Here is a 27,507-nt window from a genome sequence, read left to right as displayed (position 1 = left end):
ACATTGCCTCCGACGCCGACCAGTAGAGTGGTACTATGAAGGCATACAGGCCCTTCCAGTGAAGTGACCTAAGGCCGTCGCGTTGAACGCAGTTTACTTTGAAAAGAGTAACAAACTGGTTTTCTGCAATCGATTGGTGATCGCGACAAGCAACATCTACAAACACATTTCACAGCTCGGAGCTTCTCGACGACGTGAGGAGTATTACAGTGTACTGGAATGCTGAATAAAACCAACCCGCTTGCAGAAGAAAAAGTGTCGCATTACGTATTGAACGCCCCTCGTTTTTGAAGCTAATGATATACACTATTTGGTCAAAAGCATCCGGACATCTGTTAGTGGCAATTAATAAGGGGTGCGTCTACTCTCCACCTTTATGATCGCTTGATCTCTTCTGGTGACATTTTCAATGAGATGTCTGAATGTATGAATGATAGCCCATTCTTCGTCAAGAACAGACGATGGACGTTTGGGGTCTAGTGTGAAGCTGACGTTCTAATTCATCCCAAAAGTGCCCCGTTCATATCAGTGGGGAGTCAGGACGCAGCAAGAGATTTCAGGAATGTTATTGTCCATAAACCATTCCCGCAAATGCTGCTTTATGACAGTTGAAATGTTATGCTCCTGCAAACAATCATCGTCTCCGACCTGTTTCTCTACTGCACGCAATGCCCAACACTAAAATCATATCTTTCCGCATTTAGAGTTTTCTTAACAGCCTAATAATTAAGCCACATTCTAATCACAAGAACCACTCACATACCGCAACATTTACTCCTCTATTGAAATAACCAGCAACCAGTTGCAGGAAGGAAATTTTATTTCCTTAATCGGTTTCAAGCACCTAGTGCTCTTCTGGGGGTGATAGCTACAACTGAGGCATTGTAGCTTTTTGCAGAAGGATACCAGGTGCCTGAAACCGGTCTAGGAAATAAAATTTCTTTTGTGCAACTGGTTGCTGATTATTTAAACAAATACAAATACTGTTCCTCTAGAGGGATGAATTACTAAACTCCCTCCTGTGTACTTCACTATTGGCACTACAGATGATGGCAGATAGTTTTTTCCATAATTCGTCATATCCAAATCCTTCAGTCGGACTGCCACAAAGATCAGCGTGATTCCAGTCCAAATCACTCCTTTTCAGACATCCACCGTCCGGTGGCGTCGTTCTTTACACCTCATCAAGCGTCACTTAGCATTGGCTACAAAAATTTGTGGCTTACGAGGAGCTTCTGCACCATTGTGCCACGGTAGTCATTGTGCTACGGCCCTGTTGATACCACTTTTGAAGTCACGAATTGTTTCTTCCGTTGGTTTCATATAATTTTTCTACAAGAGCTCTCTGCAATACTCGAATCCCCCACCCCCTTTCTCTCTCTCTCTCTCTCTCTCTCTCTCTCTCTCTCTCTCTCTCTCTCTCTCTCTCTCCCTTTCCTCAGCAGTTTACTGGCTGCTTTGGTGCGATCCTCCACGAATTCGTCTCCCGTCTCATATATTAATTCTACCTTGTGTGGATCCTAGACCGAGGACAAACACTCAAGAGCAGTCGAACGAGGGTTATGTAAGCTACCATTGTCTTAGATAAATTGAATTTTCTAAGGATTCATTCAATGAGTATAAGTTTTACTTTTCCTGTGTGTTCAGTCGACCACTGGAAGTGCATACCTCTAAATATTTTACGGTTGCGACTGTTTCCAGTGGTTCATACTCACCCGCATACTCAAACAATAATGGCCTATCCGCCTATTTGTGTGCAGTTCGTTACACTGTGCTGAGGTGGTATTCCTCGCTTCAAGAGTAGATTCTCTATAACTACTCCTACATTTCGCTACGATTTACAACTGTTACGATGTCTCTACACATAGCAGCACAATCCTATCCACAGGAATATTTATGTGTATCGTGAAGAGTAATGGCCATCGAACACTTTCTTTGGCTTACGCCGCAAGTTACATCCACATTAGATTATCCCTGTCTCGAAACACGGCGGGAAATTATAGTTTACATCCATAATCGCTGTTACGCCAACGATACTGTTTATTAAATCGGGCCAAGTTTTTCGACTATTTCAGCGATACGAAATTGTTATATAAGGTCATAAAAGGAAATGTGTTGCAGGAACGAAATAATGTAAGCAAGATGGCCAAGCGTTGCGATTGGTAGCGGATTCTACAGAACCTCTAAAAAAGTAAATAAATAAAAATAAAAAAGACCGCTGGTAATTTCCCCATTTCCCCTCCTCCAATAATCATGTTTAGACTATATTCTTACAAAATCATCTGGAATATTCATTATCATGTTGAGTCGAGATGTTCACTTATCAGAATCTAGTTACATACGGAAACCGAGGAGAGTTAGGTCAGTAGGCGGAAGGTGGCACTTCCTGGTGTCTTGTGCCACAAGCGGGCAGAGAAATCGCTGCCCAGCTGTATTTTCTGGGGCTGCTTTCCGGCGTCCCGCCAGGTAAGTTGTTTTGCAGCTCTAGAAAGTCCAAAGAGCGATTAGGGCGTATTTTCCGTCGTGGAAGGCCACCGCCAGGACCGCAATTGTACCCGCGGTGCCTAGTGAGCCACGCCAGTACTCACAGGCTTCGAGACGGAGGCGACAGATACTTTCCTAAATATCGCATTATTCTACACGGTATTTACTGCGGTTGCTAGTGCGCCTTAATATTTCTTTTTTATATTTAGTGTTATTTGAGCAAAAGAGTCATTTTATGAGACACACCGGGAGGCCAAGAGTCGCGCTTACGGCGCTCTTTGGAAAGAGCAGAATTCAAATTTCCGTCTGGCCATCCAAGTTCACATTTTCTGTGCTCCCCTAAACCTCTTGGGTGACTATCGGGATTATTTACTGTTAAAAAAACGTAACTGTCCTAGTAGAGCTTCTACACCGTACGGTGCTCGTCAGGGGGTACTTCTCGCACTGCAAACGTCTCCATCCTTCCCAGTCACGAAAGTTACGCGGTAAGAACGAGTGTCGGAACCTTTCTTATGAGCCCTGATTTCTATTTCTCTGATTTCGCATTTGTGATCATTTGGTGAGAAATAAATGGAAGAAAATAATATGTTGCTCACCACTTACTGGGACGCACCGCTTTCAACAACAAATCTCTCCTCGGTGCACAAAGCCTCTCCTGTACCGTCTGCAGCCGGCCGAGCGGTTCTAGGCGCTACAGACTGGAACCGCGCGACCGCTGTGGTCGCAGGTTCCAATCCTGCCTCGGGAATGGGTGTGTGTGATGTCCTTTGGTTACTTAGGTTTAAGTAGTTCTAAGTTCTAGGGGACTGTTGACCTCAGATGTTAAGTCCTATAGTGGTCAGAGCCATTTGAACCATTTTGTAACGTCTGCCGCTGACGTTAGTTGAGCATCTTACAACCCTCTCGCAATTGGAAAAAAACTTTCTAAAGCCAAGATCGCATAAATATGCCTTTACTTACAACAACCGATTCCAACAGACTTTGCTGTCGTCTTCAGGTCTTCAGAAAGTTTTGCTATGAAACAAGTTCATTTTGAGTTGGAACTTCACGCCAAGTTATCTTGTTAGCGGTAAAATGAGCACTTACCAAACGATCTCGTGACGAAACGCGCTTCTCTTCGGTGGGTGTTCTCTACCTGCATCTCTTATAGTAATCCAAATTGGTATAGGTCGCAGACACATGAGCAGTCCTCTAGAATCGATGGAACGCTAGTCTTATAAGCTACTGCTTTCGTGGATGAATTACATTTCCGTAACACTCTTCTAATGATTCTCAGCTTGGCAGCTGTTTTTCCTCCATTTATACGGTCATTACATGTTAGATCACTTCAGATGGTTACTCTTGCGTGCATTTCGGTTGATACTGTCTGCGACGAATCATTACCGGTATCATAAACCAGTAGTTATTGATCTTTTCGCCTATTTGTTCGCAGTTCGTTACACTATTATACTGCATGTCAAGCTCACTAGCCAGTCTACTGTGTGTAATAAACCTCGTTGTCTTCGGAAAATTAAACCCTAAACTTTCTTTCAATGCACTTGGCAACCCAGAATGTTTTACTTTGCTTTTCGTTATCTTTTATGAAATGAGAGCGAAATAGTCGAAACTAAAGATTGTTTAATCGACACAAAATTAAATAACAGAACTGTTAAAGTCTTCCAACATTTATGCCAAACGGTAACTTTCTATCCCTTGCTTCTAGTCAATGCATAACTTCACATGTGAATTTACTCTACTATTCTGTATATGTGTGACAGAGAAATTCTCGAAAGATGCGTCTCTCAATATTTCCTACGTTTCCTACACCTTGTTTCTATACTGCAAGATAAGCGCAGTATGACTTGGTACAAAGGCTTTCCTTGCCTCTCCTAAAAAAGAATGAAGCTGTCAGTATATTTTTGTCACGCTGTGCAATTAATTATGAATGACAAGCATTTTTACATATGCTTTATAATAACATCGTCAATATCAGAAATTAACTTTACTAAATGGAGCATGTTAGTTACCATGGACATTTTATCAAATTTTCTGGAGAGTAAAAAGTTGCCGTAATTCCTGAGTGTGACCAGCACAATCCACAACCCAGGCATTAATATTTTCTCGTATTTTGTAATTGGAGGCTCTTCCTCGTCATTGCTGGAATACGCAGAGGAAATAATGGGAATGAACCATTAGTTCGCTCTGCCACAAACAGTGGAAGGGAATTCCAGGCCGTTTATCTGTCTCCAGGAAACAGAATCTAAAATGCCGATCTGCATAATAGCCACCCTGAGGAACGATAATAATCGATACTTGAGGAAGCATCGTCATAACACTGTCCTGGCGCCCCTACTGTCTACATTTCATAATGCTGTGGATGGGTTGATCCCGAACGTCTGAATGTAACACTCCATAGTCAGTATGTGGTTTTTAGACTTCACGTATGAAAACGTTGATCTATCACTAATTTCCAGGGCTACAGTAATGTTTATGCGTTTACTGTCTACTAAGAGGCATACCAGATGAAGCGCTCTTAGCATCTTCCCGAGCAGGCCATTACTCGATGGCGCGTGAGTTTTTTCAGCGAGGGGACCCACCGGAACTTATCGACACCAGAGCGTAATGTATTTGCGTATTTTATTTCGTGTACTCAGTTGGACAGTAACTATGCCTCGCAGATAGGAGCATGATCGGTACACGCGGATGATAGCACTTGAGAGAGGAGGTGTAGTTGGACTCAAAGAAGCCGGTTCGAGTAATCGGCAAATCGCTCGATATTTGAATAGGAGCGATGCCACTATTAGCAGGAGTGGGTGAGCGATGGTCGAACACATCGTCAAGAATCTCATTGACTGGATATGGAATTGTCTTCAGTGATGAGCTCCGCGTCGAACTGAGCTCCTTGACCAGCGATGACTGTCTGAAGACGTTCCGGACAGCGGTGCAATACAAAGCTAACTGTCGCCCAACACACGGCCTGACGATCAGGACTGAAGGTCTGAGGTGCCATCATATTCTACGTCCAGTTTCGTTGCCGTTTACAGCAAGCATTCCTGGCCTTACATTTGAGCAAGATAATGCCCGCCAGCACTCGGCGAGAGATTTTATTGCTTGTCTTCGTGCTTGCCAAACTCTATTTTGGCCGGGAAGGTCGCTGGATCTCTCCCCAATTGAAAACATTTGGAGCATTATGCTAGGCCCTCCAACCATCTCGCGATTTTGATGATCCGATGCGCCAACTGAACAGAATTTGGGACATCCCTCAGGAGGTCACCATCACCTCTGTCAGTCATTGCCAACTCATTGCATTAGGGCCAGAGATGGACCAACGTATTGCTGATCTGCCCAGTTTGCGCTGCTGTTTCTCTTGAATAAATCATTCCATATTTCTCTCCCCAAATGAGAACGTTTGGACCATTATGGCTAGGGCCGTCCAACCATCTCGGGATTTTGACGATCTAACGCTCCAACTGGACAGAATTTGGGACGGTATCCCTCAAGAGGTCACCATCATCTCTATCAATCATTACAAGGCCAAATAACTGCTTGCATAAGGGCCAGAGATGGACCAACACGTTATTGATTTGCACAGTTTGTGAAGCTGTTTCTCTTGAATAAATCATCCCATATTTCCGAAGTTGTAGTCATTTGTTTGTCCGTATACGTACATCACAGCTACCAATTTCCGTCCCATTTGGATAATTACTTCAGGTTACGCCGTTTTTTCTGTCTTATAAACAGGGAATGGGCCTAATAACGTACTACAGATGTAAGTAATGAGTATGTTTCAAATTCAGTTTACAGGGCTATATATAATTGTCTCTCCCAGTGTTGGCAAACCGATGTAACTGAAGCAGAAATACTCGTACATTTTACCACTACAGTAGAGACAGAATGAATGAAAAGGCTTGCGAACATACTGTAGCTTCAAACATTCCGACGGTGGCTTTAAGACGGTGCATTTCAGTAAATAAAGGTATTTCCTTTCTGTGTAGTGCTTTTTTTGTAATATTACTCACCGGGATTTTTAGTCATATCAGGTCGTTCCATGCACAGTGTTTGGGGCTTCACCCTATGCTAATCACTACCCAAGTCTGGTTTGAACGAGATTGGAGTGTCTGTCTGCCATGGGTAATCCCTGCGTAGGCCTTTCTGTTACTCATCCGGAAACTAGGTCCTTACGTAAGGAAGACGGTGAGTGTACGTGAGGCAGAAGGCAGGCAGAGCAGCGGGGATTCCCCGATGACTCACCAGCCGCATCGGCAGGACAGCCACTTCGCCATCAGCTGTCTCTGCAGGCCACGCCGCACATTAGTCCGGGGCTCCGCAATGGAATGTGTTCCACATTGTCACAGCTAGATCACTATGCTAACTCCATGACCACTTTCGTTACTTCACTGAAGATTCTATTCTTACGTTACATCGAAGGCAGACACTGTTGTGGACACCACTTTCTTTCTGTCTGCTGAGTATTCTTAGATTCTTCAAAGTCATAAGCACTTATAACTTCCAGTTTATTAACTTTTAAGTGGCTACCCGCAGTATTCAGGGTAGGCTTTTGTAGAGCACTACGTTTTTTGGGCCAGATTCTACGGAGGAGAGTGTCCAGGTAGCGATTTATGGTTCCAGCTGCTAAGGCGATACTCTCTAAATATTTGGAACTGGATAGTTTGGATATATTTTAATTGTGTGTGTGTGTTTGGTTAGGAGAGCTCAGAGTATCTATGTCCGTTCCGAAACTACAATGCTTCTACATCCACATCTAAATCTACATTTATACTCCGCAAGCGAACCAGCGTTGTGTGGCGGGGGGCACTTTACGTGCCACTGTCATCACCTCCCTTTCCTGTTCCAGTCGCGCATGGTTCGCGGGAAGAACGACTACCGGAAAGCCTCCATGAGCGCTCTAATCTCTCTAATTTTACACTCGATACCTCATCCAGAAACGCACTCTCTCGAAACCTGGACAGCGAGCTATGCCGCGATGCAGAGCGCCTCTCTTGCAGAGTCTGCCACTTGAGTTTGCTAAACATCTCCGTAACGCTATCACGGTTACCAAATATCCCTGTGACGAAACGCGCCGCTCTTCTTTGGATATTCTGTATCTCCTCTGTCAACCCGACCTGGTACGGATCCCACGCTGATGAGCAATACTCAAGTATAGGTCGAACGAGTGTTTTGTAAGTAACCTCCTTTGTTGATGGACTACATTTTCTAAGGACTCTCCCAATGAATCTCAACCTGGCACCCGCCTTACCAACAATTAACTTTATGTGATCATTCCACTTCAAATCGTTCCGTACGCATACTCCCAGATATTTTACAGAAGTAACTGCTACCATGCTACCAGTGTTTGTTCCGCTATCATATAATCATACAATAAAGTATCCTTCTTTCTATGTATTCGCAATACATTAAATTTGTCTTTGTTAAGGGTCAGTTGCCACTCCCTGCACCAAGTGCCTATCCGCTGCAGAACTTCCTGCATTTCGCTGCAATTTTCGAATGCTGCACCTTCTCTGTATACTACAGCATCATCCGCGAAAAGCCGCATTGAATTACCGACACTATCTACTGGGTCATTTATATATATTGTGAAAAGCAATGGTCCCATGCTTGACAAGAAAAATTCTGATAGGGAGCATGGCAGGGGGGGGGGGGGAGTACGAAATGGAACTTAATGGGTAGAGAGGGTATCTGATATCATTTAAGTGACCCAAAGGCGGATTAAATTTACAAAGAACTTCTCAGTACGGCTTTGCACTCTCTTTTGGGCTGAATCTATGCACTGATTCGGTTGGAAGTGTGTCATGAAGCCGGTGTATCCTTTACTGAGGCAACATGGCTCATAATTATTGTAACTATTCCTTGTTATTCTGGATACTAGCATTGGGGTGGGGTTGACGTCCAGGCTGGCCTAACACAAGTTGGGTTTACTTGCTGGCCAGGGTAGTATCCCGACATCATGCAAAGCGTTCATAGGGACACGTACCATATGTGGACGAGAAATGTTCTGTTGAAAAACAGTGCCACGATACTGTCGCATGAGAGGTAACACAAGGGCGTCCGTGAAGTGCCGTTGTACTGTTGAAGTTTCCTCAGTCACCACCAGCTGTGATCTGAGGTCATATCAAGACGCCGGAAGCAACACTGCTACGCATCTCAAAAACATTGGAAGAACGGGATCTCAGCCCAAGTCGCAGCTATACTCACCGACGATGATCATCCGGGCAGTGCAGAACTGTGATTCATCGCCGAACACAACGCGATGCCATTCATCAGCGAACCATGCTTCCCGGTTCCCAGTTACGTCACCACTTCAAACGCGGCCATTTGTGGCACCCTAGGCATGTGACAGTAATTCGCTAGACCAGGTGCTGCTGGTAACCGACCCATGGTGCAGGATGACTCAAAACGTTGTAGGGAGTCCGTACCTTATACTCAGATGATAGGCACGGATGTGAAGGGGTTACGATTTTCTTGGTGCACAATACAGCGATCCTCCTTTGCAGTAGTCGGACATGGTTTACCGATACCATGACGACGAGTATGCCAGCCCTCATGTCACTATGCAGTCCAAAGTCGAGTAACCTTCACATCGCAATGTCCCACAAACCTGGGTATTGAATGATTCGACTACCTGTCAAAATGGAGACACAGAATGAACCACTTTTCCAACCAACCCTGTCAGATACTGAACCGCTGTCTGTCATGAGTATGCGGCATCTCTGTGTCCTTCATAGCGATTATGCAACATTTGAAGCTGTTCACGCAGCTTCTCCCTGCCAGGCCTGGTAACAACACTAATGAACTCTGGTGGTTGTCCTGTCGCAGAGAATTGCAGCTCTCATCAATTACGTACCCGCCGATGGGGTGCATGTATAGGAAGTTACATTGACTCCAATCATGTCTTCTAGGTACTTCACTTTTTTGTCAGGCTAGGTATTTCTTTTTATATTCTCCTTTTCTTAATAAAAATCCCTACTCAAGTGTGCAGTGCGAGATTTACTAGGGGCTTGGACCCTCGTGGCCAGCGGTTCATGTAAGGAGAGATGAACAACGGAGGGACCAGTTAAGGGCTGTATTGTGGTTTATAGTGTTAGATTAATAATGAGCTTAAATCCATTACGTAACAGTCTCTTTATTTTGTTTTCCATTTTTCATCCAAATTCCAAAAAGAGAAGACATTGGAAACGGGGAGTTACAACAGGGAATAGGGGGAATACGAGGGCTGTTTGGGAAGTAAGGTCCGATCGGTCGCGAAATGAAAACCACAGTAAAAATAAAAAAAAATTATTCGCAACAGTTAGCCACACCTTCCAGCTACCTCTCTAAATAGTCGGCGCTCCGGCTCTTGCACTTGTTGTGGCGCTGTACAATTTTTCCAGTACCCTCGTCACAGGAAGCAGCGGCCTGTGTTTTCCGCCAATTCTCTACGCTGGTCTGCCTTTCGTTGTCTGTGTCAAAATGTTGTCTTTGTGGGCAGCGGTTCATGTGAGGAGAGATGAACAACGGAGGAAACCAATTAAGGGCTGTATTGTGGGTGATCAAATACTCCTCATCGTCAACGCTGCAGGAGCGTCTTTATTGACCCTGCAGAATGTGGCTGACAGTGGTCGTGAAGAAAGAAACGCATGACATTTATGTTATGTGGGCTGCATAGCTTCAGGCGAAATCTCTCAACAGATCCACATACTTGGCAGGAGACATTGTTGTTTTAGGCATTTCTACGTGATCACTTTGGGTAGTGAACTAAAAAGAGCTGCTTTAAGCGATCGACAGGCACACTTAAGAAACTGCCCAACACATCTGTGCGAAGTTCCGTCGGATTTTCACAGTGGTTTCCATTTCGCGCCAAATCGGACCTTACTTTCCGAATACGCCTCGTATTTGGGAGCGGATTTTCAATGCTGGCATTCATTTGGATATGGGACCATATGGTCCCAGTCAAAAATATTTGAGCCTAGTGGGTGTAGATTGTATCTCTTAGTGTATGAGAAAGAATAAAGTCGATAACATAAGCAAGCACTGGCTTGTACCTATCTGACGTGTGGTGACATCATTGAAGTCACCTTCTGTGAGTGGATACCGAAAAACGCGATGAAATGGCTGCGATTTGGAGCATTTCGTGCGTTATTAATGCCAGTCGAAAAACGGTTCCCTATCACGATAAGAAAAACATCTGATGGCTGTAAGAAGCAGTAATTTATTTTCGTGATCAATGACTGACAGTCTAAAGTAGGGTCTTCTGAGGTGCGGGCAGGATCATTAATTCAGAACTGCAGCGTCAGAATTTTGCGCGTGTGAGTGTGTATGATGCAAGATGATACATCATGGACTACAATTACGCGTTCTCGTGCGAGTGGTCAAATATCTTTACATAATACACTATTACTTAAAAACGATTGTGAAATCGTTATAGAGTGATGTTGAAATTTCTTGAGCATTGAAACCATTCTTTGTTAATCTCCAGATTCTACTGAAATATGCGGTACATTCTAACGTTCTGGAGTAGTTGTATTCCATTGTTACATTATTTCTCTGACAGTATGTTTTGTCGTAGCTATAAGAATCTCAAAAAAATATTGTTCTGGTGTTTTGAATGACCTTAAGAGGAATGAGGTTTGTAATTAATTTGACTTACTTGTAAGTCGTTCGTTTACTGATGATGTCATTACTGTTTTTATGAGAGTTTGGTTGATTGTTTTACTTGATTTAAGAGTTTAAGTATTATAAACTCTTTGGTTGTAAAGTATGACAAGGAAAGAAGAAAGCTCTTTCATATTAAATGCGAACACTCAAGACAAACTCATACACTGAAGACTTTACCTCCCTAGAGAAGCGCTCGTGACCACGCAGCTGAGCGCCCCACAAACCAAACATCATCCCTAGAGAAATTCCTGATTTCATTTGAGGAAATCTCGATGGTCCTTTCCAAGGTGGAGGTCCGAGTGTGGAGGAGAAAGGCAGAGAACATAAACACATGAAGGCAAATTGTTGAGGAGACCAAGACCCATCAAAAGTTGAAAGGTTGAAGTGCCATCCGCCCCACCTAATTGGTAACGTAGAAAACGTTTTCAGTGAAACTTATCAATCTGTTCTCCATACGAAAGTTTGGTTACACACGTCTGTCAGAAAGATGTATTAGATGCAAAGCGAAAACAGGCCCCGAATTAAGCTGTGTGAAATAAAAGACATCCGAAACGTCACTCAATCGATTGGTATGAGTGTATGGTTTCCTCCGCGATGTGCAGCCGATGCTAGCGACAGTAGTCTTATGTTCCTTGTAGGCCAGAAATAACGTCTGTGAAAGCCGGCAGGACATGAACGCCGTGCGGGAGGAAATTTCCCGCCGCGACGGCAGGCGCCGCTGTGAGTGCGGCGACCTCAGACGCCGCTAACCGCGCCTAATTTGAGCTCGCGGCGCCTCACAAGGACGGCCACGTCTCAGATGTTTGCTCCGGTACCTCCTGCAACCACGACCGCAGCATCATAAAAAAATACCCGCCGAGCACAGTGTTCTTAATAACGCGCACTCTTCCACAAGAGCGTTCGGAATCGCACCTCTACCAAACATTTCGTCGTTTCGTGTTAGGGCGCACGCACGCACGCACGTACACACACACACACACACACACACACACACACACACACACACACACACACACACACACACAGACAGAAGTTGTTTAAAAATGTGCCATACATTCCTACAGGAGGTAATAACTTATTGTTCAGACTATAAGAAAAATAATTGAAGGGAAATTTGTATGACTTAGCTGCCCTGAGTGTTGGAATAATTCAACAGATACGCTTAAAAATGTGTGAACGGGCCGTAGTGAGAAGCCAGATTCTCCGCTTCTCGCAGGCGGTTACCTTGTTCGCTTCGGCCATCTGGACACGTTTCCCGTCCGACTCAAATTCCGAAGAGCTGCTCAGCACTGATGTGATCCTGCCCAATACAAATTTCGCTTTAGGTATGAATATGAAGGTTGTTTAAGGCGATGTTTGGGGTCTGTTCTTTCGGACATGTGTATTGTATAAGAAAAGTTCCTATACATTTGCTCCGGAAGCCAGTATCTATTGAGATATGGCGAATCTGTCGATCCACTCCCGAATGTGATTTCCATGCATCCTGACACACCCTAGAGCACTCCTTTGCAGTGAATTACGTATTCTTTCGAATACACGTTGCTCCATTTGTATTGCATCAAATACATTACTCTCACACTCCCGCAACATCTGTACAGAATTTTGCAAATGTGTGGTAAGTTCCTATGGTACTAAACTGCTGAGGTCATCGGTCCCTAGGCTTACACACTACTTAATCTAACTTAAACTAACTTACGCTAAGGACAAAACACACACCCACACCCGAGGGAGGATTCGAATCTCCGACGGGGAGGCGTGCCAACCGTGGCAAGGCGCCCGAGACCCCGCAGCTAGTCCGCGTGGCCCATCTGCACATTGTCGATGGATTAGGAATATACTAAATAGTGAAATTTGACAGATTCCGGTCTGATGAATGGGGAGACCATGCTACAGCATCCCATCGCCCGTAGAGCATTGAGGTGAGGTACTGCCGTACGATCCCCATCTTTTTATTTTATTTATTTCTTTATTTTTGCTGAATGATGCTGCCACCGTTTGACAGTAGTAATTTTTATTTTGTTATACGATCCACATATCACTGGTATAAAATGTAGTGTACAAACCACAGTCGTTGTCTTTCTTCACGGGTAACTTTCTTCAATAGCGCTGCTAATTCATCCTGCAGAACTCGCTGACGCATAGTACCTGTTAATCTGTTTGGCAAAGTGTATGGCCCTATGAGTCTGTCACTGACAATTCCTGCTTGTACATTGAGACTCAAATGATCCTGGTGACTCACCTCTATGATTGCACGAGGATTTTCGTCTGCCTACAGGTGACCACTGTGCTAATCTACTATGCCATTTCTAGTGAATCCTACCTACACCTCCGAATACTACACATTACTCATCACAAGTAATACAGCCCAAGTCTTGACAGGTATGATTTCCCGACACTTAATTATAGGAACTTTACTTCTAGTTGCTGAAGGAATATGTGACATTTCTTTTTCTAGTTCCTGATGGAATACGTGACACTTCCTTAAACCACTGTACATATCACAACAGAGCAGATATTGAATGCTACACGCGTAATCCAACTTGACACACGGCGCGAGGGATGCTGGGAGCGGTGCATAAGGCGCAGTCGCTCCCATTATTTCCTGCGCGTATTGTCAAATTAGACTGCGCTTGTAGCGCAGCATACTAGATGGCAATTCTGACGAGTGCCCTTGTGTTCAAAATTCATATGTTTGAATATTGCGATAAACAGTTGGGAAGCAACCAGATAACGCAACGTCTGGTAGCGTCCAGCATGAGCTGTGTAAGTGCAAATTCATTGTGATACACGTGGCAACTGGAATGAACCAAATACATCTATTAACTCAAAAACTGCTATTACATCAGTGAGCTGAATCAGCTCGGGAACACTAAGAAAATGAAATATCACTATCCCCGACATATTCGTCGTGAATGAAATGTCACTTACATCGATGTTAGTTTTAAATAAACATCTGTTCTTCTACTCAATAGTTGAGTATGTAGCGTTTACGAACCGCATTTCCTTGACATATGAATACTTTGAAATTAACAGAGAGCGAGAGCACGCCATCTTATTTATTTGTCGTGCTTTCTTTCTGAAAGTCGATTTTATTATCCAGTTCATATTCTAATTTCTGAAAGTATGTAACCAGAAAGCTACAGGCATTAAAAGTGACAAGTGTGCATACAGTCGTCTATATTCTTTTTGAACAATATAACAGCAATATTTCTATGGGCACAGCAAATTTCATTACTTCAAAAACGCCTATTGTTGGTTTAAAACATACTTTTTTGTAGAAAGTTCCTTTCCTGTCAAACTTTTGTAGGGTTTGTCATCATCATTCACTGTTTACAAAGTTGCTACCAGAAATGTAATGATTGGATTCTTTGGGTTCCATTATTCCGCGCCAGCCTCTAAAATGATCACTATTTTAATTTTCTTATAATTTGGCAGAAGGAAGGAAGATTAGGATTAAACGGACAGTCGATGACAAAATCAATAGAGATAGTCGAGCACACACGCTCCTTTTCAAAGGACCCATCCTGATACTTACCTTAAGCGACCTAGGGAAATCTTGACAATCCTAAATCTGGATGACTGGATATCGGTCATCACAAATATTTGTTGAAGCCTTAGGAAATGGCATTTTTTGTTATCTGCAAGAGTTGGCCTCCCTTAATAACACCTACACCCAGCCATTAGTTCGTAGATACATAAGTTTACTTTACTGCGCATAAATTATGTACAGCCAGCGTCGTTTGCTTACCTGCTTTCCATTCGGGTAAGGGTCAAATAATGACTGCAAATGTAGGTCATTTTTACAGTTATTTTTCTTTTAATGAGCCCGGATTAGCAGTGTACTTTATTCTATAGCGTAATAACATAATGTAATCAAAAAATTTGCAGTAGGCGCTTACATGACCCCTCACAGTTCTCTAATGGAACGTGAGATTTCAGGGACCAATAAGCAGATTCTCGTATCCACACCATCGCGAAAGTGTTTCTCTGCAGTGAGGCCGGTGATTCCTGTAAGCTCCATAAATTCTGTATTTTTCAAATCTGTCAACACTGTAATGTCCTATCAGAAAACTGATGCTGCAGGAGGAGAATCCTGCGGTCTGCACTTTTACTGGGCTGAGAAGTTCCATGCGGTCAAATTCACGAAGACGCACTTAACCGCTTTGCCGTGTGGTAAGCGGTTTCATCCGGTTGCAATGGCTTCAAGTGTATCACTTACCCGCTGCCAAGCTTTAGATGACTTTTCTTCTGCAAGGAGTCGGCAATTCGACACTGAGAAGTCTGTCGCGGTCAACGATATGCTGCAAGAAGACTGTTCTATCTGAAACTTGAACATGATCCTAGTGTTGTTTGAATGCCACTGCATTAAGGTACCACGTAGCCAATGTTACGTCACGGTGGGCAATATGGCTTTACCATAGTCCTTCAACTATCTTTTTACATAGCTCAGAATGTGGAAATTCTGCTCTTCCCCGCTTCCGAACAAATTCAGCTTACCCATTGTCCCAAGGTTTCTGGTATCTAATTCAGTTCATTACCGTTTATTTTTAGTTATTATCATTTTTCGTAATGCAGCTGTTACGAAGTGAAGTCAGTCAACATTAATGGAGAACATTGTGTGATCTGTCACGGAATTGTGCAACATGTGTTGACTCGTGGACTGTTTGTGCAGCGTGTACTACATACGAGAGAGGCATCCAAACTGAATCAAAAGGTGGAAGGTGTATTGACTTCCTAATCATCATGTAGCATCCTCTCAGTAGGCAATTATGCCTGGTGTTGTAGTCGTTACAGGATATTAAATGACGCGTTTAAAAAAGAAGGCACGCAAAACGAGAGCCCGACGTTTCTGCTTATGCTTTGTTACAGGTGACAAGCAGATTCGTAGACTGGCTGCAATGCTTGTCGAGCGTTCGCTTCAAGAGCGAGGCTGCGACACGCGAACACCTGAGTAGTTACTAGCTGGACTGCTGGGAGACTTCCTACTTCCTTCTGCTGCTATCCTGCCGGGGAAGTACGGTGACCCACAACCTATACAAATCCTGAAAACATTCTGCATCATCTAATCAAACGACAATCGTAAAGGAAATTCTTGGATACACACACAGCAAAAAGGTTAGATTGTGCTTCTCGTTTCACATGTCAGAGGAAAATAAAATAAAGATGATGAGGTAAGGAAGGGAAGGAGAAGGATATTTTTTTGTTTACGTCATAGTGATAAATTATTACTAATGTAGAAAAAACTGAATTTTTTTTTGGCTATTATTAAAGGCATTGCTCCTTTCGACGTCGATACAGCTTCACCGCTCCTATAGCACTATTCGGTGACTCGCGAAGGGGACCTGGTATTTGTTTCACTTTTCCCTGTTCATTATTCTCTAGATATACAACACATTCAGTAAACGATTTCATGCATGTTTCAATATTGGCTCTAACGGTTCTCGTTTCGTCTAAGTGGTCCTTGTATCACATGTATGTGGACACTGGTGCTGAGCTTCTAAATGTAATTCTTAGAATGGAAGTTTGGCAAGGAGCACTTGCTCCTGTGAGGAATTTCTGATGTCTCCAAGTATATTAAACAATGTTAAAAAAATCGTTCTGCAGCCGAGGCTATGAATCACGAATCAGGCTGATCTGCTTGTAAACTCCTATTCTTCTTGAGTCTTTAGGGCTTCATGAGGATGATAGGCTGATGTGTCCTTCAAATCGTCAGTGGAAAATGTATGAATAACGTTTCCCAAAAATGGTTCAAATGGCTGTGAGCACTATGGGACTTAACATCTATAGTCATCAGTCCCCTAGAACTTAGAACTACTTAAACCTAACTAACCTAAAGACATCACACAACACCCAGTCATCACTAGGCAGAGAAAATCCCTGACCCCGCCGGGAATCGAACCCGGGAACCCGGGCGCTAACGTCTCCCGCAGATAGCTTTCCAGAATATTCTGAAATAGACGTTGGAGCTTAGGAGCTACACGTTTCCTATATTTGCTTGAACTGAAGACCCACAGATTTTTTATGGAAATATTTTGTTCCGTATTCAAATAATAACGGCTGTCTCCGAGTTTTGTGTTCCTTGTGTTGGGCTTATCAAGTTCAGCAGAAAGGAAGTTAGTGTTTAACTCACCATCGAGAAAAAGTTCGTTATGGACGGAACACAAGGTCGGATGTAGGATGGGGTGAGAAAGCAACTGTGGCATTTCCAAAAGAACTGTGTTATTTGGGAAAATCACGGAAAACTTACATCTGAATAGCAACATGTACAGTTGAACTTCATTGTTTCCAGATCTTCCACCTCTTTCTGATTTTGTACTGAGGGTTACCTTCCACCCACGGTTCTTGGATTTTACAAGAATTTTGTTGCGCCTGCACATAATAGCGATGAGCTACCGAAAAAGTCTTTTATGAATATTGTGACTCTACACGGGCCCAGAACAGTTACCTGATGTACGGTTTACCTAACAATCCCACCCCCCTTACCCCCCACCCCAAGTAGTTTTCTCTTTCAGATCTACATAGCAGGTTTTGACAGTCTAGAAACCCTCGAACCGATGATAGACGGTCTGAATTAAACGAAATTTGATTGGAACTGAGCAACTACAATTTTGGAGCCTGCGAACTTACTTCAAACATAACGCCTTTATAATTTTCTCAAAGGATAAGGTCCGATTTTGTATTCACCACAACATATCGTTGGGTCAGAATCAAGTGACACCGAATTCGCAGTTAAAATGTGTTTTTCCTGTGTATTTAACGGTTCTACAATCATCCATACAATATTAACGTGTGTAGCTCTTTTATCCGCAACATCCTCGGCGTATTCGCGGAACGAAAGGTACTCGAGCTTTGTTTTTATTTTTTTACAGACACATCGTGGTACTGACAAAATGAAATCGCACAGTACCCTAGAGAACTTTATGAACTGTTACGGGAGAAGTTACATGTGTTACGTCTTACCGTCCTTTACGGCCTGAAGACCACGACTGAACCAGAACACAACTGGGTAACGGCTGCCTTCAACATGTTTGAAGGGCTGGCGCTATTTCTTAGTTAGATATTGCTAAAATATACACATATATTATTTTTGATATCGGATTAAGGAGAAAAGAAAAGGATATCTTTTACTTTCTACATTATTCCACTGCATTTCTCGGATCAGTTCAGAGATACTCTTGGCAAACTGAAAACTCCTCTGAGATCACTGTTCAGTAAAAAATGAACAGTCGTGTAAGGTTCAAGTGTCTCTGAGCACTATGGGATATATGAGGTCATCAGTCCCCTTGAACTTAGAACTACTTAAACCTAAGGACATCACACACATCCATGCCCGAGGCGGGATTCGAACCTGCGACAGAAGCAGCAGCGCGGTTCCGGACTGAAGCGCCTAGAACCGCTCGGCCACAGCGGCCGGAGTCGTGTAAGTATGAACCCGGGAATTATGCTACTTGTTCCTAATAAATAGCGTTATTAACAGTGGCTGAGTGCTGTAAGAATCAAGCTGTAAAGCAAGACTACCTGATAGACTCTGAATCGTCTATTGATTGGCGTGATCGGGACAAGAGTTCAGATTTCCAAGTTGGATTTTAAAAGATGGAGATGGTATATGAGTGCTTGTCGAATAACTTACTGCCAACACTGCATAAACTGTTCTGAATGGACTTGTGAGCTAGGCACAGCCTAATTTTAGTATAATTGTACAGGGTGGGGGATATAAAACTGTCCATTAAGTATTTATAATACTGGGGCAGAAAGGACCCTTTTTAATGTACTGGAGGATTGCCTATAGCAGAAACTGATAGAAACCTTGATTTCGATGCACCAGTCTGCGCTTCTCCCGCTCGCTCTGCCGAGAGTACTTCGCTGTGTCAGTACGCTTGAGTGAGTGAGAGGAGCAAATGTGCTTAGTGACCAGTTAAACGCAACACAAAACTGTGGTAGCAAGAAAACAGCGCGTATTCATTGTCGAATATCATGCGAAGCACAATTCGCGGAAAACGTGTGCAGAACTGTTTACGCCAGAGCTTGAGACTGGAAACCATTTGCAAAAATCTCTAGCAGAGCGTACAACCCAAAAGTTAGTGGTAAAATGGTGACCATTTCCAGTGACTTCTTTTATGTTCACTAAAAAGGATCAAACGCGTCGTTCTCATTGCAAATATTTTCCGGACCAGTTAAATTTTGCCCACCCTGTATATCTCACATACGGAAGGTGGGTCAAGATTAAGAGAGATCAGGGCGTGACCTGAAGCATGTAGACAGTAATTTTCTCCTCGTTTGGTAGTCGTTTGGAATAGACGAGAAACCCGTCAATATGACTCAACGCCACCATGTACTCTTCAGTAACTTGCGGAGTATAAAGCGTGATTCAGCTACCCCTACCGATGAGCGCTACGCAACCTGCAGCACCTTCATATATCATGTTCTCTCACTTGCTACATACAAACTCTTATTCCTACACAAAAATGACGGGACCTTTTTGTAGGAAATATAATGTAATTAAATTTCATTCTGGGATACGATGTAAATAGGCTCTTAAGTTTTTATGTTGGTAACTCTGTATGAAAATCACTGGCTGTGCTGTGTGCAGTCTGTGGCTGGCTGGCATTGTTGGTATATTCGCTATTGTAGTGTTGGACAGTTGGATGTGAACAGCGCGTAGCGTTGCGCAGTTGCAGGTGAGCCGCCAGCAGTGGTGGATGTGGGGAGAGAGATGACAGAATTTTGAGAGCGGACGATCTGGACGTGTATCCATCAGAAAGAGTAAATTTGTAATACTGGATATCATGAACTGATATATTTATGATGACTTTTTAATATTATTAAGGTAAATACATTGTTTGTTCTCTATCAAAATCTTTCATTTGCTAACTACACCTATCAGTAATTAGTGTCTTCAGTAGTTATCATCCTTTATTCAGCTGGCAGTAGTGGCGCTCACTGTATTGCAGTAGTTCGAGTAACGAAGATTTTTGTGAGGCAAGTGATTCATGAAAGGGATAGCTTATTATTAGTCAGGGCCATTCTTTTGTAGGGATTATTGAAAGTCAGACTGCATTGCGCTAAAAAGTGTGTCAGTTTATTGATGATCAGAATAACTAAAGAGAGAAATATCTGAGCACGTTCAGTTTTTCTCAGCTGTTTGAAAATCAAATAACGTTAGGGGTTTACCAGCACAGTAATTCATAAATTTTTCCAAGGGGTGGTTTCAACGTTTCCGCTAGCGGCCTTAGTTTTCGAATTATTCAAGAAAGGTGTGCAAAAGTGACTTAAAAACGCGTTTGTCTTCAATAACTCGAAAGCCGTGGCCTCCAGCGAAAACGTATCCCTGTACAAAATTTAACTACATTAAATTTCTTACAAAAATGTCCTATTTATTTTTTCCTTAGAGCTAATAGTTTGCACATAGCGAGCGATGGAATATGAAAATCTCGTGCATCGTTTTTGAAGGTATTGGGGGTTGCATAAAAGCCTGGGTAGAGGCAGCGGAATCACCCTATATATGTGGATGTAAATGAATCAGGAGTATGATGTTGCTCTTTATGATCTTGTTCTCCTCTATTGCAATCCAAGTTCATGAAGTTACACGCGCACCGTAGCAGACAGGCTGGAAGATCACGGTGTGGTTGTACTTGTGGAACAGAGGCCTAGATGAGGTCCAGAATGACCCATAGGAACAGCAGTGGGTCGTTTGGCCAGCGACGCGCGGAAGGCGCGAGGCGACTCGGCCGTGAAATGTGAATGGCGAGCTGTGCGGTTACGTGAGCACTGTCGTTGCCAAGGGCGCCAGCTGCCGAAGGGCGCACTGCCCGGCGCCGAACCGACGTTCCAGTCGCCAGTTGGCGCAACCCGGCCACCGCCAATATGCAAGGCAGCATGACTGCGGAGGAAACAGCCCGGGCACTCCTAGTGTGCCATAGCCAGGCGATTCAGCACATACCCCCTTCCTCCTCCCCAAACTGCCGATACTTCTGTTGTGTTGGCAGAAGAGCCAACACCGTGTTACAAGAGGAGGCCGAAATGCACGCGTTTTAGCTCACGCACGCTGGCGTCAGGAGGGAAGAACTATACTGACGTGAGGTCTGGAACATGACAAGGAATTAGAATTCAGAAAACGGACGTAATTAGTTTGATACTTAACTTTAATCCATTAATAATGAACGTCGCTCTTGACGGTACATGATTCACAATATCATCTGTTCACAATACATTCTGGAAGTAACTGAATATGGCCCCTTGCTAGGTCGTAGCAAATGACGTAGCTTAAGTCTATGGTAGACTGTCGTCTCGGCAAATGAGAGCGTATGTAGACAGTGAACCATCGCTAGCAAAGTCGGCTGTATAACTGGGGCGAGTGCTAGGGAGTCTCTCTAGACTAGACATGCCGTGTGGTGGCGCTCGGTCTGCAATCACTGATAGTGGCGACACGCTGGTCCGACGTATACTAACGGACCGCGGCCGATTTAAAGGCTACCACCCAGCAAGTGTCTGGCGGTGACACCACAACTTCAACAGGTGCACACCCTGTCATTCTCATGTGTTGGTCATGAGGAAGCTTGATGGTACGAGAGGTGATGCCTTTTATAGGAAACCAACCCACATTAAATTGTATCTTCAGGTTGATACCTTTCACCGTCCAGCTCGGTGTGAAGGGGTACTTCATACGTTGGCTCATGGGGCCAACGCCATTTCAGACCGTGGAAGTTTGCCAGCTGTGTTGACCCACCTCGAAGTCACCTTTCGTGGCAATGCTTATAGAGAAACAAGGAAAGGACGCTCGTAGCGCTATCGACCAACTGTTAATTTGTTGAGACGTGAAAATAACGAGATGGCATGAAATTCTCCAGCCGTTTTGATCCAAGCAGTTAGCATTCCAACAAAACCGATCGTATCCCAGGGAAATTTATCTCGATTTGTGTAAGGAAGGCGTCCGTCACATCCCTTGGACCTGTGACATATCATACATTGGCCAGAACATGAAGACCGGGAAGACCAATGTAGTGAGCATAAGCGTCCACACACTTACAACAGCCACGCTGATGTGCTGTTGCAGAACGTCGCCTTGGCACCAGTCATCCTACGAAATATAACTAGCTGGCATGCATTTCCAGCTATTGGGGCAGTGTGAATAAAGAAGCAGCTGAGACTGAATTGGCAAATGGAGATTTGTCCTTAAATTCTGCTTGGAGTCCTTCATTGTTCCTAGTCAAACAAAAAGGTACAAAAGTTAATGCTACTTCACCCGTTGGTAATTAATATTCGCTATGACGTGGGACTTCTTTGGTTGTTTGGAGGAGCCTGTGCTTACGGTATGTGTATGTGCAGGTTATCTTTCGGCACACACCCTCCATACCGAGGTTTTAAATTCCCTTGCACAACCTCATTTATTTGCACTTGTGGCTTCAAAATGACAGGGTCTCTACGTGTAGTAATGTCAACGGTTGCCGAAGATGTCACCTGGCTCAATTCCTGGAAGTTGTTTGAACATTTTACGTCTGAACATTTGAAAATCTCAAGTTTCACAGGATGTGAAGCCTCTTCAGCACCCCTCCCCCCAACTCCCGATGCCCAGGCAGTTTAATGGAAATAATGGACTGATGCCCTTTAGGAGTATCCATTTTAGTAAATTTCGCTCTATTCTGGTCAATAGGTCTCTATGGACGTCACTGTCATCAGGTAAACCGCCTACAACGCTCGGAGGAGGAAGCTCAGAGACCTGAAAGGGAAGAAAGGAAAATTACAGTTAAACGTTTGACGACTTCGAAGTAATTAGAAATGGGTTACCAATTCACTTGGAGAAGCTCAGGAGAAAACAGCCATGGCTTCTTAAATGAAATATCTGGCAGCTGCAATGAACTGCAGTCTATGAAGTTTCGGGATTACAGCGGGATGATATCGTCATCTTCTCACGATTCTTCGGCTGACAACCATTGAGCTATCTTCAGGCTAGTGCTTCACACTAGTTGGAGGAGGAGATTGGTGTTTAACGCCCCGTCGACAACGAGGTCATTGGAGATTAGAGAGGGATGCAGAAGGAAAGCGGTAGTGTCATTTCGAAGGAACCATCCAGGAGCTTGCCTTAACTGATTTAGCGAAATCAAGGAGAACCTAAATCAGGATGGCCGGACGCGGGTTTGAACCGTCGTCTTCCCGAATGCGAGTCCAGTGTGCTAACTTCTGCGCGATCCCGCTCACTTTCCACACTGGAGATTGCTGGTGCACGTAGCATAGATTACCGCTTCATGAGGGACTTTATAGAGTTCTTAGAGGGCACTAAACGTGACAGAGGACACCCATGCAATGGCAACCTATGCCCATGCGACTCTGCGCCAGTATTTTTTTTTTTTTTTTTTTTTTTTTTTTTGTATCAAATCGGCGAACCAGCTATCTCCAGTGTGAAACGCTCACCTGAAGATAGCTGAATGTTTGTCGGACAAAGTATGGTGGCAAGATGTTGGCGTCAACCAGCTGCATTTCCGAAAATTCATTGTATACTCGTTACGCCAGGTAAACTTCAGGAATCATACCATGAATTGTTTTATATAGGCCTACACCTGGAAATATTATGTTGTGATGGCCAGACTGGGGTTTCAACAGGGCTTCTCCCAAAAACACATCCACTGCGCCAACATAATTAGATCCATCAGTCTTAGTCTAAAACATTTCCAAATGCTTCATTTACGAAGTGGATTTAGTTGATTTAGGCTAAGGAGCTGTATAAAAACAGAAATCTCGGGAAAAAAACCTGAACCTTTTGCAAAGAAGCCGCCTTGGCTCTATTTAGGGCTTTAGAGAGCTTTCTAACATTTTGATTTTGCTTACCTTCATAAACTAAATCCCAACTGACAGAAAACCATGCATATTGACAGAGTCTAGCGTTGTACTGGAAGGGTAACTAGCAATAAGTATAAAAATTCATGGTACCTACTGAGCACTGAGAACTCTAACGTTGAGAAGGTTGTACAATGTTTTTCTGATGGAATTGATGAAACAATTTCGGATAATCAGGCAAGAAACTGAGTCATCTTGAAGCAACGTTTCGGCGCGTTTGCTGCTCATCATATTCAAATGGTGCAAATGGCTCTGAGCACTATGGGACTTAACATAGAACCGCTCGCCCACAGCAGCCGGCTCATCATATTCAAGCAGATGATAGCGTGCAGGAAACATGAAAAAAAAAATCAGACGACATTGATAATCAACTGATACCTTGTCTATGAAATACCCACAGAAACCCTGCATTCTAATGAAGGTAAGAGTTGCTACTCTTGTAACACAGCTGCACGTCTGTATGATAGACTACCAATTACCTTGCTGGACTGCGAAAAGTGTCACCTTGCGATAGACATTAAAGAATCCACTTTCTCCTCGCTAATATGAGACCACAGTCTTACCAACATCTCTATTACAATGTTAAGAACTGCGAAATTCAAACGATACTTAATACTCGTGAATATCTGGCACCACCCTTTTATACAATATGTCGGTACTTGTGAAAATAGATTACCATTGCGAGAAACAAGGGAGTGGTTAAAAAAAGATATAGAAAATGAAAAACGAAAAATTTTTCGAGTATTTCTTGCAGCGTGTCTGGGACAACCAATAGCAACGAACACAATTCAGTAGCAGTCGGATATTCGATTAGACTACTCTTTCTCGATATCGTACGATGTAAAGTAATCCATTCGGCAAGCGGACCTAGGTATGTAGCAATTACAGACTCGCACTTTCCTGTGAGCATAAGCTGTGAAGTACCAATCTCCACAACCATAACTATAAGATTAATATAAGAATGGTCATGAAATGCTGCACCTGTAAGTTTATAAACAAAAGAAAAGACGGCAAAAGTGAAGCGCCTTCGATCACGTAACGCGTGTCCCAGACAGTGAAAGCTGGCCGAAATATTTTCGTTCGCGCTCGCTTATCAGTCAGTGCCAAGGAGATACGGCGTGACCTTAAATCTCCAAATAATCAAAAGAAAGTCACGCGAGACGGAAAAAACTGCAGCAGCTGTCTTCTATAGAATCGCAGCTGTTATTCGGCGTCTGCACCGGGTATCCAACTCATCATGTTCGCGCTAGTTCAATAACTACATCTGAACGCCATATGTTTTGCTATAACGTTGTAAAGTGTGTAGCTCATATCCTAATTTTTACTTCAACTTCAGCATACTCAGAATGTTGTTCTAGTGCGAAAGACCCACCTTTGCGTTTTCGGTGCTTGTCGTACATTCGAGACGAAATACTTAAATCTAATAAACACTCGATTCCATGCGGCCCTGACAGATATGAACACGTCATGAGAAACTGATTTGTTTCCCTAGAAGTCTACTCTTAGTTGTCACTGGATACCACACATGATAAAAACGGAAACGAAGAAGAAACTTTGTAGTAAGCCAAACTGCTTGTTGCTTGAGACGACTTAGTGAATTAGTGGCATGCCTTTCAGATATACTTTGTAGACATGTATTTCAATATCACGGCAAGGAGAACCGTGACGGATTAGCACTCCTACTGACAATTTAGATCACCCTGCGGTAAGTATAACAAGTACATTCTTTCCTCTATTTTTCAGAATTTGGAAAAGTTCAGAGGAGCAGTATAATGATTATGTAAAACACAAAATGACGTTATGGGCAGTTTCGTTCTCTTGCGCAAATCAGCAGTGCGACCTATATATATGTAATTAATTCATACTTTCTCGTATCTTGGAATATTCACTGTTTTATTCCTGTTGTCAAGGAGTATCTTCATACGTTTACCTCTTCTCGTAACAACTATAATTGTTATAATGCCACTACATATCTATAGAGCAGCGTATTTTCAATACTGTCACTACATAGCTATAGAACAGCGTATTTTGAGGGCACTTTTATTTTGAAGAAAAGGTCCCGGTGGAAATCATGTAATAGTTAGACACATATAAAAACAAACTAGTTAAGACATACGACTGTGGGACCGAATATTTACGCCTTGCTGCGCGTAATTAGGAAAAATACACAGTAAATCTGGATTTAAGAATTCGGCAGCGAAATTTGTCATTGTGTACGGCTGCGTTATGATATTTACAAAATCACTGACACTTTCTGGTATAGTCAACCTCTTTTTTCAAAAATAATTTTGGTATAATTCGTTTTTTTTTCATCTTCATGATGGGAGTGTGTTATAAACCTAGTAATATGCGCGAATCGTTTGGCCTCAAATGCTTGCGTATCACGCCGAGTGGATGTAATAATATACGGGCACTTGGAGTAGCATATGGGCACTTGAAAATATTTGCATTTACGAAACACACGTCTTATCAGGTACTGATGACCTATGGGTACCTGAAGATGATACGCGATGCCGATACCGCATTTTCGTAGTAACTTAGCAACAGAGAATCGTATGTAGTTTTGCAAATATATACAGCGAAATAACATAACGACTTTTATAATGCTGCGAGCACGGAGTAACTATAAAACGAAAAGGATTACGTAGATATAGACATGCAGTAGCTAAATACATCGCAAGTGAAAATGTTCCGCGCAGTGGCAGATTTTTTTGACTAGCGGCCCGGGACTGGGCAGTGGTGTTACGTGGCGCGTCACTTTTGCCGTCAGCGGCCGATGCGATGCGAGCGGAACGGGGTTAAGGCCACGGGCGCTGACAGGTGGCGACGGCGGCGAAAGTGCGTCGCGACTCACCTAGGTCCGGGATGGAGCTCGACGGCTCTTCGTGGCCGCCCTTATCGCGGTGCGACGCCTTGTGATGGTGCGACGACGACGCCGGCACCGGGGGCGGCGGTGGAGGCGGAGGTGGCGGGCGCATCGCGGAGGCGGGCGTGATGACGACGGAGGCGGGCAGCGGGGGCGGCGGGGGCTGGACGGCGACGGGGGCGGCGGCGGGCGGGGAGCACGTGGACGACGACACGACGGGCGAGGCGCCGCGGAAGTCTGGCGGCGCTCCGGTAGCGGCACACAACATGCTGCTGCTGCTGTCGCATGCGACCTTCGCACGGATGTGAGGCGGGCGGCCGGCGCGGCGGGCAGGCGGCCACTGGCGTGACCCGGGCGCGCGCGCCGCCGCCGCTCGGCAACTTCCGGCGGCGCTCGGGCGCGCTCGGCGCGCCGCTGGCCTTGTCCTTGAACGCGGCTCCTGAACCCGCGGGCCGGCCTGACAGTGAGCCGAGTGTAGCGGGGGCGGCGGCGGCGGTGGGGGCGCCGCGATCGATGGCGGCGGCAGCGCCGGCCACACAAACAGCGCCGCCTCTGTTTACCAGCCTCGCACAACTGTACCGCCGCCGTTGCGTAAGCGCGCTGCAGCTAGGAAAGTGCTCACTGACTCACCGGCCGTTAGGGAAAGTGAGCCGCGTGCCCGGGTTCGCTCCCTCGGCTCGTATGTCGGTCACCAC

At 44.1% G+C, this 27,507-nt stretch overlaps 1 protein-coding gene across 1 annotated transcript in view; it reads right to left on the bottom strand.

Annotated features, from left to right (window-relative positions):
- LOC126353907 (ecdysone-inducible protein E75) overlaps positions 1 to 27,146 on the bottom strand; it is a 407,934-nt gene extending 380,788 nt beyond the window's left edge. The window contains exon 1 of the mRNA XM_050003135.1: positions 26,801 to 27,146. Coding sequence (XP_049859092.1) covers positions 26,801 to 27,080 — 280 coding nt within the window. The 5' untranslated portion in view covers positions 27,081 to 27,146. The remainder of the gene's footprint in view (positions 1 to 26,800) is intronic.
- Between the last annotated feature and the right edge of the window lie 361 nt (positions 27,147 to 27,507).

This window comes from Schistocerca gregaria, chromosome 3 (genome assembly GCF_023897955.1).
Source record: "Schistocerca gregaria isolate iqSchGreg1 chromosome 3, iqSchGreg1.2, whole genome shotgun sequence".
Taxonomy (NCBI): Eukaryota; Metazoa; Arthropoda; class Insecta; order Orthoptera; family Acrididae; genus Schistocerca; species Schistocerca gregaria.
The sequence above is the reverse complement of the archived record's forward strand: the minus strand, read 5'-3'. Positions and strand labels throughout refer to the sequence as shown.